Here is a 13,609-nt window from a genome sequence, read left to right on the forward strand (position 1 = left end):
GTCAAGACAAATCATCATACAAAGTTTGAAGTTCCTAGGCCTAAGCGTTTTTACTTAATTGATCAGAAACCGTTTTTACCTACAAGGTCAATGTGACCTTGACCTTTGACCCCTTGTCCCCAAAATCAATAGGGGTCATTTGCTGGTCATGACTAATCACCATGCCAAGTTTGAAGTTCCTAGGCCTAAGGGTTCTTTTATTATTGATCAAAAACCGTTTTAACATACAAGGTCAATGTGACCTTGACCTTTGACCCCAAAATCAATAGGGGTCATCTGCTGATCATGACCAATCACTATGCCAAGTTTGAAGTTCCTAGGCCGAAGTGTTCTTTAGTTATTGATCAGAAACCGTTTTTACTTACAAGGTCAATGTGACCTTGACCTTTGACCCCTTGATCCCAAAATCGAAAGGGGTAATCTGCTGGTCATGAAAAATCACCATACCAAGTTTGAAGTTCCTAGGCCTAAGCGTTCTTAAGTTATTGATCAGAAACCGTTTTTACTTACAAGGTCGATGTGACCTTGACCTTTGACCCCTTGACCCAAAACTCAGTAGGGGTCATCTGCTGGTCACCACCAATCATCATACAAAGTTTGAAGTTCCTAGGCCTAAGTGTTTTTAGTTAATTGATCGGAAACCGTTTTTACCTACAAGGTCAATGTTACATGACCTTTGACCCCTTGACCCTAAAAACAATAGGTCATCTGCTGGTCATGACCAATCACCATACCAAGTTTGAAGTTCCTAGGCCTAAGGGTTCTTAAGTTATTGATCGGAAAGCATTTTTACCTACAAGGTCAATGTGACCTTTCCCTTTGACCCCTTAACCCCAAAATCAGTAGGGGTCATCTGCTGGTCATGACCAATCACCATACCAAGTTTGAAGTTCCTAGGCCTAAGGGTTCTTTAGTTATTGATCGGAAACTGCTTTTACCTAAGAGGTCAATGTGACCTTGACCTTTGACCCCTTGACCCCAAAATCAATAGGGGTCATCTACTGATCATGACCAATCACCATACCAAGTTTGAAGTTCCTAGGCCTAAGGGTTCGTTAGTTATTGATCCGAAACTGTTTTTACCTAAGAGGTCAATGTGACCTTGACCTTTGACCCCTTGACCCCAAAATCAATAGGGGTCATCTACTGATCATGACCAATCACCATATCAAGTTTGTAGTCCCTAGGCCTAAGGGTTCTTTCGTTATTGATCGGAAACCGTTTTTACCTACAAGGTCAATGTGACCTTGACCTTTGACCCCTTAACTCCAAAATCAATAGGGGTCATCTACTGATCATGACCAATCACCATATCAAGTTTGAAGTCCCTAGGCCTAAGGGTTCTTTCGTTATTGATCGGAAACCGTTTTTACCTACAAGGTCAATGTGACCTTGACCTTTGACCACTTAACCCCAAAATCAATAGGGTTCATCTGCTGGTCATAACCAATCACCATACCAAGTTTGAAGTTCCTAGGCCTAAGGGTTCTTTTGTTATTGATCGGAAACCGTTTTTACCCAAGAGGTCAATGTGACCTTGACCTTTGACCCCTTGACCCCAAAATCGTTAGGGGTCATCTACTGATCATGACCAATCACCATACCAAGTTTGAAGTTCCTAGGCCTTAAGGTTCTTTACTTATTGATCGGAAACCGTTTTTGCTTACAAGGTCAATGTGACCTTGACCTTTGACCCCTTGACCCCAAAATCAATAGGGGTCATCTACTGATCATGACAAATCACCATACCAAGTTTGAAGTTCCTAGGCCTTAAGGTTCTTTAGTTATTGATCGGAAACCATTTTTGCTTACAAGGTCAATGTGACCTTGACCTTTGACCCCTTGACCCCAAAATCAATAGGGTTCATCTACTTGTCATGACCAATCACCATACCAAGTTTGAAGTTCCTAGGCCTAAGGGACCGACGGACCGACAAGTGCAAAGCAATATACCCCCTTTTTTTGAAAAGGGGGCATAATAATATTGGTATGATGGTATTATCTTTGAAAAAATCTGGTCAGATTATATGTACACAAATTCGTAATTCATATCTGTTGACAGTTATCAATGTCAGTAAACATTCATAAAAACAATTAGATGTATGTTTACACTTGGCTTTAGCGATGTTTTTTTTTCACATGCTATCTAATATCAATCTCACATCTGCTGATTTTTTGTTTGGGTCTAACATCACACCAACACAGTATAGGTCATATGGTGACTTTCCAGCTTTACTGGTTGAAGAATACCTCAGGTACCCCTCTGTACATTATTACAGACACAAACTGGCATCTGAGTAGAACCAACAACATTTTGTAAGCTAGCTGGATAGCTTTCTCACATGAAAGAATCCAAAGATGCCAGCACAGCTTGAACCTACAGTTACAAGAGACAAGTGATTTGAAGTCAACAACCTTAACCACTCTGTCACAGATGCCCCCTCACATTTTTTCATCCACAAATACACAAAAGGACCTTATAACAAGTAATATTTCAATTTAACCCTCAACATTACTTAAATGGATATACCCAGCTTCCATTTTGAGACTATCAATGATAAATTTGGGCAATTCAAGATAAAAACTTTAATTAAGTCAGACTCTAGTCAGACAGCACCAATTTTCAGGCTTGATGGGCATCTAATGGTTGCAAAAATTGATCCACTTTCTCTTCCATCAGGCCATGGGTTAAACCATGTAGAAGAATGGTTTTTGTCACTAAAGATCTCACCTCATATGTTAGTTTATTCTGTTCCCTATCAGCAAATGACCCATCCTGACTAACTTCCGTAAGGTAATCCTCCACAAACATTATTGTCTGAGCAAATGCTGGCTTCACACGCTCCTTTTCTGGATCCTTACCAATGTTGGATTCATAACTTAAAGCAGATGACACGATCATTAAAATATAAGTAAAATATCACCATGGTTAAAATGGAAAAATTTACTAAACTACCCATATTCAAGTATATGACATTATTTTCAGTCAGTCTGATGGTAGCAACAGATTCTACCCATGCAACAAGTGGTTCCAAGATCAGCAATCACGTAAGGTTTTATCTATACCATGATATTTTTGTATAATAATCTTCACTATTTTACTTGAAAATATATAGAGGATATTGAATGAGTGCAAGTTCAATACTGAATTTATTGCACAATTTGAATAAAATTATACGAATTATTACACAAATCTAATATTCTATTCATCACATACCTAAAATAAAGACCGTTTAATGTAAAATAAGAGTCATTTTTCATTGATGTGCCTATAGTATAACACTGACATTTAGGGCATCTTTACACTATGTTTGTATAACGCTAATGACGTCAAGTCAATAAATATATGCACGGACGTTCAATATCATTTTTATGGAGTCGCAAAATCAACGCGGATGTGTGATAAATAAAGTTTTGTTACATAGGGTACACATACTATGTTTTATTCATTAATACTTTTACATTCCAGTTACAAAAACACACACCAAAGGGGAACATATAATGAGTCTGATACATACTCTTCAATTGCAATTTGAGCAGGTATTTCCTTCCAGAGTCTGGCATATTTCACAGGTTTAACCGTCTCTTGTGGCTCCCTATCAACGTGCATGTGTAACATCAGACGACAGAAGGAGGCACGTAACTCAAATGGTAGCTTCTCATCTGACATACATCTACAAACACAAAAATAATGTTAACAATCTGGAAGAAGGGTGATCCCTCCGAAGCATTAATCACAACAAAATTACATGAAAATTGCAGACTCGCTTTGATTGAGTCTGTACATGAGGGATAATAAAAAAGTGCAACATCCCTCATGCCCCCTGTCAGCGGCTTGAGTGGTACTCAATTTTCAACACTTGAAAGTGCTGGAATCAATGACCGCGCAACAGGTCATATTTTCTTTGAAAAATAACTAAAGAGAAAAATAACTTATCATAAATAGTAATGGTAATTCAGATTACAGAATGAGCATTTGACATAACATTTAATTCTGAAAAAAAACTAGAACTATCACTAAATGTGATTAATACCCCCACAAGACTGCTTCGGAAATGAGGATGTTACTAGTAACAGAATACCTTGTAAAAGAATTGAAATATAGAGTTATGGTTGTGGGCAATTAAAGATAGTTGTGGTTCTTGTATGTTGCATTTCCTTTCAATGTGGTTGGCCATTGATGAAGTTTAATTGAATTACTCTGTAATAAGTCCAGAAAGACAAAGAAAAGGAACAAAGGGCAAAAACTCTATAAATACTGAAGATAGAGTAATAGTTCTTGTGCACTGCACTTCCTCTTATTGTGCTTGACCATTGTATGAAGTTATTTTGAATTCCAACCAGTACGTTTTAAGTTATGCTCCGGATAAGGAAAAGTATAAAAGGGCAGTAACTGTATTTTGTCAAAATGGAGTTATGGCTCTTGTGCACTGCACTTCCTTTTAATGTCCTTGACAACTGTATGAAATTGTACTGAATTCCAAACAGTAGTTTTCAAGTTATGCTCTGGAAAAGGAAAAGTAACAAAGGGCAATAACTCTGTAATTAGTCAAGATGGAGTTATGGTTCTTGTGCACTGCACTTCCCCTTATTGTGCTTGACCATTGTATGAAGTTGTTTTGAATCCCAACCAGTAGTTTTCAAGTCATGCTTTGGACAAGGAAAATTAACAAAGGGCAGTAACTCTGTAATAAGTCAAGATGGAGTTACGGTTCTTGTGCACTGCACTTCCTCTCAATGTGCTTGACCATGGTATGAAGTTATAATGAATTTCAACAATTAGTCTTCAAGTTATGGTCCGGAAAAAAGAAAGCAATGGAAAAGTAACAAAGTGCAATAACTCTGTAATTAGTCAAGATGGAGTTATGGTTCTTGTGCACTGCACTTCCTCTTAGGCCAATTTTTTTTTATATTTTGGTTTACTGATTTTTTCCAAAAAAAGGTAGGGTCGGCGGCGGCAAAAAAAAAAAAAAAGTTTTCATAACTATAAATGTGGTGCATACATATACATAGTACTTACTAGAGCAATGAAATTAAATACATCGCCGATTGTCTATTCCAAAGATTGTTTAAATACAAAAAAAAAACTTTTGCTCATATTGCCATTGTTTAAAAACACACATGAAATCTACACACAATGACTTTTGACAAGTGGCAAGCGAGCTCTTCAAAAGAATCTGTCATTCTTTGATGTTTACACACTGCTGTGTAATCTGAATCATCAAAGGTGCCGAAAATCAGCTGACTGGCACTCATTTCTTTATAGATCAGATGTTAAAAAAAAGTGTCAAGAAAAGATTACACAAAGTCATGTTCAATTTTGCCCATTGAGAAAATATTTTTATCGGATAAAAAGCAGGTCAATTTTTGACATAAAAATCTATTAAAAGTAAGTGCGGGCATTTTTTTATTTTGTTTGTTTGAAAACCTGTATTCAATCTGCTTTTAAAGACTAATTTTTTTTTGTTAAATCTGAAAATACTGATCTTGTCAATTGCAGCAGATTTCTCTCGCTCTGTCCTTGAATGTAATTGCTTACGTAATTTGGCGTGTTTTTTTTTTACATTTTTACGCATTTCGACCTTCAATGCATTGATGATATATGATCAAAGCCTAATTATAATTCTGTGAGAATGGCTTGACCCCATTTAACAGACATTCTTTCATAATACACCAAATTCAATAAACACTTTCCCCAACTAGCAGACGACAGGCTATTCTCGAGTAAAGATAACCGGTTGCGTATCTCACTGTATAAATCGTATGTAAAATAGTCTGGCATATGGTAGGTTTAACAGTTAATTAAAATACTTACCGCGACATTTCTTTGACAAGTCGTTATTAGCAGCGTATTTCAAGACAACACAGAATTTTTTTGGGGGCAGATTTTTTTTTTTTTTTTCATTTTCCCAAAATACAGAGTCGGCGGGTCAGTAAACCGACATATCAAAAAATAATGGCCTTATTGTGCTTGACAATTGTATGAAGTTGTTTTGAATTCCAACCAGTAGTTTTCAAGTCATGCTCTGGACAAGGAAAAGTAACAAAGGGCAGTAACTCTGTAATAAGTCAAGATGGAGTTATGGTTCTTGTGCACTGCACTTCCTCTCATGGACCATTGTATGAAGTTATAATGAATTCCAACAATTAGTCTTCAAGTTATGGTCGGGACAAAAGAAAGCAAAGGAAAAGTAACAAAGGGCAATAACTCTGTAATTACTTTAGATAGAGTTATGGTTCTTGTGCACTGCACTTCCCCTTATTGTGTTTGACAATTGTATGAAGTTGTTTTGAATTCCAACCAGTAGTGTTCGAGTTATGCCCCGGACAAGGAAAAGTAACAAAGGGCAATAACTCTGTAATTAATCAAGATGGACTTATGGTTGTTGTGCACTGCACTTCCTCTCAATGTGCTTGACCATTGTATGTAGTTATATTGAATTCCAACAATTAGTCTTCAAGTTATAGTCCGGACAAAAAAAAAAGCAATGGAAAAGTAACAAAGGGCAATAACTCTGTAATTACTTTAGATAGAGTTATGGTTCTTGTGCACTGCACTTCCCCTTATTGTGTTTGACAATTTTATGAAGTTGTTTTGAATTCCAACCAGTAGTTTTCAAGTTATGCCCCGGACAAGGAAAAGTAACAAAGGGAAATAACTCTGTAATTAGTCAAGATAGAGTTATGTTTCTTGTGCACTGCACTTCCTCTCAATGTGCTTGACCATTGTATGTAGTTATATTGAATTCCAACTATTAGTCTTCAAGTTATGCTCCGGACAAGGTAAATGCAACAGACAAAAAAAAAAGCAATGGAAAAGCAACAAAAGGGCAATAACTCTGTAATAACTTTAGATAGAGTTATTGTTCTTGTGCACTGCACTTCCCCTTATTGTGTTTGACAATTGTATGAAGTTGTTTTGAATTCCAACCGGTAGTTTTCAAGTTATGCCCCGGACAAGGAAAAGTAACAAAGGGCAATAACTCTGTAATTAGTCAAGATAGAGTTATGGTTCTTGTGCACTGCACTTCCTCTCAATGTGCTTGACCATTGTGTGTAGTTATATTGAACTCCAACCATTAGTCTTCAAGTTATGCTCCGGACAAGGAAAATGCAACGGACGTCTGGACCGACCGACCGCCCGACCGACCAACCGACCACCGGGTGACTCCTATTTACCCCCCCAAACTTCGTTTTTGGGGGTATAAAAAGAACTTTGTTTCTGACTGATCATATTGTCTGAATGGTAAGAACAAGCCATGTATTCATTCAAATAAATATGGTTAAAGCGCAAAGTAACACTGCAAAAAAAATTTAACATTGATGGCAATAAGACACTCAATCTTAAAAAAAAATTAATTGTAAAACTTTAAGTAATAAAATATCGAAGGCCTTGTTTCCTACCTGAATGAATATTTAAGTAAAGATATATTACCTGAGAATGAGATCAATGTCAAGGTCCTTGGAAAGTTCATTTATAGCCAGGTACTGTCTATCTAGACACATGTGTGAGAACAGGTTTAACTGGTGTCTGAAATATTTGAATATATAGATATAATACTACAATTATCTCAACAAAACCCATTTGGCATATCAATGACTTTGACAGTTTGTTGCATACCAAAATCCAATTTGTTGTCATAATAACAGTAACTTTTATCTTCAGCAATAAATAGATTTTAAAGTATGTTTTACAAGAGACACTGACCACTATTCCACAAAGACATGGTGAAATACTGTAAACTCGCTTAAATTCTTGGGTATACAATATACATGGTTTTTGTAAAATAAGAATTTGATGGTTTTTATGGATTCTTAAATTTGTGAATTGCTATTTTAGCAAAATCGAAAAATGCAAATAACATAATAAAAATAATTGTACAGTAGATGAAATAAGATTTTGTTGGATTCTAAATTCTTGGATTGACCTATCCACAAAAATTAGTGCCCCATGAATAATAATGATTATACAGTACTCGTCATATATATTGGGACAATCAATTATATATCATCTAAGAAATTATACCTGTAATATTTGAGTACAGCTTTATCTCTACTGGAAGGATCTTCTGCTGCATTTGTTGCTAGTGTTCTTATCTCCTCTTGTTGTAGTTCTCCGTTATCTTCCTTCCATATCACGACCACGTCTTCCTCCTCCTCTAATGTGTAGTACGGCTCCACGATACCATCATCGGGGTTCTCATCTTCCATCTCTACCTCTGTCTGCGTCTTTATCACTCTGGTGTTTACAGTTATATAGAGCTTATATCTATGTTAAATCTATGACTAGTATCAAAGAAATACAGCTGTAGTATGCAGCACTGATGGTCTCATAAAATCATAGTGACCGATCTTTCAGCTCGCAAACATTTTAGCAGCATAAGCTGAAGTCCTTTCAATGTTTGGAGCTGACAGGGAGGTCACTATAATGCCAAGAGGTTTGAATTACTATGCTGCTATTTCTTACATTATAAGGCACTTTACAAGGACATAATAGTAAATGTTCAACAAGAAAGGAAATCATATTGTTTAAATAACAAAAGTTTCTAGTAAAATGCACTGAAAACTGTTGATATTGTGCCTTTTCTAAAACATTCCTTGAAGTTACATGCCGCTAAATTTTAATGATCTGACAAAAACATCAAAGTATTGATCAAGTATTTTTCTTTTCTTTCATTTCAGCCACAGAGTAAAGCTTTTGACCATCTTGAAACTTATCTTATTTAGCTTCCTCACTTAAAATTTAAATTTAAACTTGAGTAAATTTCTATTTAAATTTAAACTGGAGTTGATTTATATATTCAAACTTATATCACTCAGAATTACACATCCCTGGCTAAACTGTGATTATCAATTCTAACAGTTTTGCCATGGAAGCCCCTCATGTATCAATAAATCATATTTTACATATTAATTACACATCACACAAACATATACTTTGACATGATTAACAGTCAAATAACAGACTTGTAAGATGTGACATTGTGTTATGTACCTGGTATCTATAAGAATGTCTTTATTTTCTTCACTAAGTAAACATTTACAGATTAGTTCCTGGGTAACTGGAATGGCAACTTTATTGGATACACACAGGTCCGACAAGTAATCCAAAAACCTGAAATAAAATATAGAATTCTAGTTATCTAGATGAAACCTTAGTGACTATATCAAATGGTAAGACATTGGATATTTGTTAGACCACTTTGTTGAATCTTTAATCACTCAATCAGAAACAGAGGTAGTTAAATTGTTAATTTTGATCATTGCTGTGCAATAGTATAAAGCCCAATACACACATTAACAATCTCAATGCATTACATCAGACATTGGATGTGCACCTGATAAGAACCACAAGCGTTCTGTCAGCAAGTTTCCTCACATAAAAGAAGTCAAAGTCCCTGGCAGGATTTGAACCCACAGCACTGAGGGGCAAGTGGTTTGAAGTCAATGACCTTAACCACTTGGCCACTGATGACTATAACCTCAGAGCTCTTATGAATTGGTAATATATATGCTGGCTAATATTGCTCAATACTACTGAAATAAACAAGTTATTATAATTACCGTTACAAAAATTATAAACGACAAATACCCACCTTGGCTCTTTATTTTTTCTGACCAGTTTAACAAATGTTTCTATTTCTGATGCAGTGATATGTTTCTCCAACAACTTCCTGTTGTTGTGTAATAACGCTGTGATTGTATCTTCCGCTAACACGTCGTAGCCTATCTGTCTCTGCATGAACGGGAAATTCTTCGCAATATATTCCTAGAATACAAACAAAATATATTAGACAAATCTCAAATACAAAATAGTGATTCAAAAAAAAATATAATTCTGTATACTGGTGCCTCATATTTCCGTGGTACTTAACTGTTTTACACAGACAACAAAAGTTAAGAGGATAAAATTCTGGAAAACACAGTGAATATTGTAGGATAGACATGTCAATTGCATCATAGTTTATTCCATTTAATGTTTACATGTAAGCAATTATGTATACAACATTGTAATTAACACCCATCTGCTGCCTTGTGAGTAAATTTGTGTTCTCATATTTCCAAGGCAATTACATTTTAACAGCTTCAAAAGCAAAACCAATAGTAAACTTTATTTATTAGTAAACCTATACCTAGGCTCGTCTGAAAGGGGCGATTTTCTCTTTGGCATTTATCAAATACCTCAATGGTTGTTTAACAAAGAAGATTTTCTTTAAAGGTATGAAATATAAAAGAAAAATGGTGAAATAATAAACTTTGCTCTGAATCTGAATAAAATAATTTTTTTTTAGCTCTATATTTAACATTTCGATAAAAATACAATAAAATAGTAAAAGTAAAACTACTGGCAGGTTCATGAAGTTTAGGAGGCACTTTAGACTGTTTAAGCCTAATACCTTGGAAATATGGGTACCACGGAAATATGAGGCAGCAGTATATCATCAGTAAAACAGAATTGGAACTTATTACATGTGTGTAACATCACAGGTGCCTGACGTGTAATATCCCCTTCATAACTTCTTATATCTGTAATAAATGTGTTCAGGTAGGGTAGAGGGATGTGTGTTAGACATCAGGCACCTGTTTGTCACATCATCATAAGACAATTTCCTTTTATAAATGAAAAATTCTTTTAGAATGAAGGTTTTAGATCTATATTTGCAATCATCAATTTTTCGGATTACCTTTTATTGATACATTTAAATAGAAATACACATTTATTCTTTGGATTGCTTTTTACTGATACATGGAAAGAGAAAGCAGAAACACGTTGAAATTTCAATTAATGTTTTGCTCTTATTTTAAATCTAAATTCTGTTTAAAACATCTTAAAATTGTCACAAATCAGAAATAAACCTAAACGTAATTTGACAACAAACGTAATTTGACAACAATCATTATAATGTCATGTGTTACCATGGCAATAATTCATTTACCTGCACTAGAAAATGCTATTTATAGTCTATAGATGCAAACTTTTCACAATAATAATCAAACATACCTGATTTTTCCTATAATCTTGCTGAGACAACTTCAATATTCTATAACACAGTTTACAGATCTGCCTGTAGGGGGCGTGTCTCTGGTCCATTATATCCTCCATCCGTAATGCTGGACCATCCCCGTGATCATTAAACGGTGCTTGCAGTATTTTGAAAACCTAGTCAAGAAAAAAAAACAGCTTTTTTGTTTATCGGCATGTTTATTCAATTCTTCTATAATTAAAAGTTCACATACTTTTTTTCAAATTCTTAATCCTGAGAAGTACCAGAAAATGTTTATAAAAATTTCACTATGAATTTTACAATATCAAAAGTATGCACATAATTTAAAAGATATCTAAAAGTCCACTTGCCCTTTCTTGAAATAAACAAGAGCGATCAGTAATCACATGTGTCGCCTCATAATGGCCAATTTCATGTTGGGACAAATTCTGTGACAGACGGACAGACAGACGGACAGTGCACAACTAGACTTGGTACTGATCAATCATGTAAAGTTTGGATAAAATTGCACCAGTAGCTTATGAGGAGTAGTCCGGACAAGCTTTTGCGTATCTGGCAACACACAGAAAAAGAAACCTTTTTATCAAAGGGCCATAACTCAGCCAAAAATCATTCAACCGGAAAACCCGTGCAATATGCGCAAGGACTTGAGCTACAGATCAATCCTGTAAAGTTTCATTGAAATTGCATAAGTGGTATAAGAGAACTAGTCCGGACAAACATTAAAAATAAAAATTATTAAAGGGCCATAACTCTGACAAAAATCATTGAACCGGAAAATGCTGACAATATGCACAACTAAACTTGGTACTGATCATTCCTGTAAAGTTTGGATGAAATTGCACCAGTAGTTTATGAGGAGTAGTCCGGACAAGCTATTGTGTATCTGGCAACACACAGAAAAAAACACCTTTTTATCAAAGGGCCATAACTCGGCCAAAAATCATTCAACCGGAAAACCCTTGCAATATGCGCAAGGACTTGAGCTACAGATCAATCCTGTAAAGTTTCATTGAAATTGCATTAGTGGTATAAGAGAAGTAGTCCGGACAAACTTTAAAATTAAAAATTATTAAAGGGCCATAACTCTGACAAAAATCATTGAACCGGAAAATGCTGACAATATGCACAACTAGACTTGATACTGATCATTCCTGTAAAGTTTGGATGAAATTGCACCAGTAGTTTATGAGGGGTAGTCCGGAAAAGTTTTGTGACGGATGGACGGACAGACGGACGGACAGACAGACAGACGGACAGACAGACAACGGAGAAGTGATCCCTATATGTCGCCACTACTCTGTAGAGGCGACACAATAAAAAGGACATAAATTTAATAATTAAATCAGCACAGGTATCTATGTACATTGTATCAACATGCAGTCTATAAAACAAAATGCCTAATAATTATTCTAAACTTGAGTATAAATTATATTTTAATAAATCGATCACTTATCACAGTTTAATACAGTTTTTATAAAGAAAAATCCACTAATACAATGCACTGTATAAGAACATACAAATAAATTAAAATTTTGCATATTTGCAAATGAACTAAAGTACTTTTTTCTCTTCCTTCAAGGTATAGCTGGACAGCTTCCTCCCATAAAGGAATCCAAGTCTGTGGTGAGACTTGAACCCACAGCAGTGAAAGGCTAGTGGTTTTAATTCAATGACCTTAACCACTCGACCACAGGACAACCCAAAACTAAAGTACTATAATTATTAAAATTTTTATTGTTGAAAATGCTGTACCTGTTTTATTATGTTTTGTTCTCTAAGCAGTTTCTGCCTCTCCCTACAGTCATTTGGATTGATCATTTCTACATGTAGGGGATCTGTGCCAGTGTCTGAAGATTCCTGGTTACACACAAAATATATCAGGTCTGACAGCAGCTTTGTTACATTCCTGAAATTAATATTGTAAATTACATTCCTCCATTATAACCTGGTTTAAGGTGAGATATATATATATATATGAAATAAACATTTTTCCATTAAAAAGTTGTATATTTTCTGAAATCTAATAAAATTTCTCTGTTATAAAGAGTATCTAAGCAACATCTATAAATTTTACATTATATCATATTAATACAGATGATCAGGTCAACCTTTTATTTTATGATGAACTTAACTACAAATATCACAATTACACTATAAAGTTTATATATAAGAACTTTCCAGCTTAATAGCTTAAGTAGGACTTCAAAGGCTCTCTGTATATTATTTCAGACGTAGGTCAATGAGTAGAAAGTTATCTCATATGACAGAATTCATAATTCATAGTTTAAGCTGTGAGGTAAGTCATCAACCTTAACCATTCAGTCATGGAGGTCAAGGGCAGGTCTCCTTTCTTGACAAATCCTACACATTAATTTGTCATACAAAACAATATTCACAATATAGTTTTTTAATCTTAAAATTCTATCAATAGAATTAATGATAAATTTCCATGCTGTTTCTACTTAAAAGTGGCATGGCACGGACAAACTGCTTGTACTGGTTACTAATCAGCCCAATTTATATAAAAGTAATTTTATACACATTAGTGAAAGCTAATTAAGATATGCTTTTAAAACAATGATTTTCTGTTCTTTTTTGTG

At 35.0% G+C, this 13,609-nt stretch overlaps 1 protein-coding gene across 1 annotated transcript in view; it reads right to left on the minus strand.

Annotated features, from left to right (window-relative positions):
• The window catches only part of LOC132728606 (inositol 1,4,5-trisphosphate receptor type 1-like), a 132,750-nt gene that overhangs the window by 98,070 nt on the left and 21,071 nt on the right, over positions 1–13,609 (minus strand). The window contains exons 10-17 of the mRNA XM_060714279.1: positions 12,762–12,915; positions 11,003–11,161; positions 9,597–9,769; positions 8,996–9,115; positions 8,027–8,239; positions 7,436–7,531; positions 3,519–3,674; positions 2,732–2,879 (exon numbers count right to left, since the gene is read on the minus strand). Coding sequence (XP_060570262.1) covers positions 2,732–2,879; positions 3,519–3,674; positions 7,436–7,531; positions 8,027–8,239; positions 8,996–9,115; positions 9,597–9,769; positions 11,003–11,161; positions 12,762–12,915 — 1,219 coding nt within the window. The remainder of the gene's footprint in view (positions 1–2,731; positions 2,880–3,518; positions 3,675–7,435; positions 7,532–8,026; positions 8,240–8,995; positions 9,116–9,596; positions 9,770–11,002; positions 11,162–12,761; positions 12,916–13,609) is intronic.

The sequence above is a fragment of the Ruditapes philippinarum genome, unplaced genomic scaffold, assembly GCF_026571515.1.
Source record: "Ruditapes philippinarum isolate M1 unplaced genomic scaffold, ASM2657151v2 ctg1435_1_1_1_1, whole genome shotgun sequence".
In the NCBI taxonomy this organism is placed as follows: Eukaryota; Metazoa; Mollusca; class Bivalvia; order Venerida; family Veneridae; genus Ruditapes; species Ruditapes philippinarum.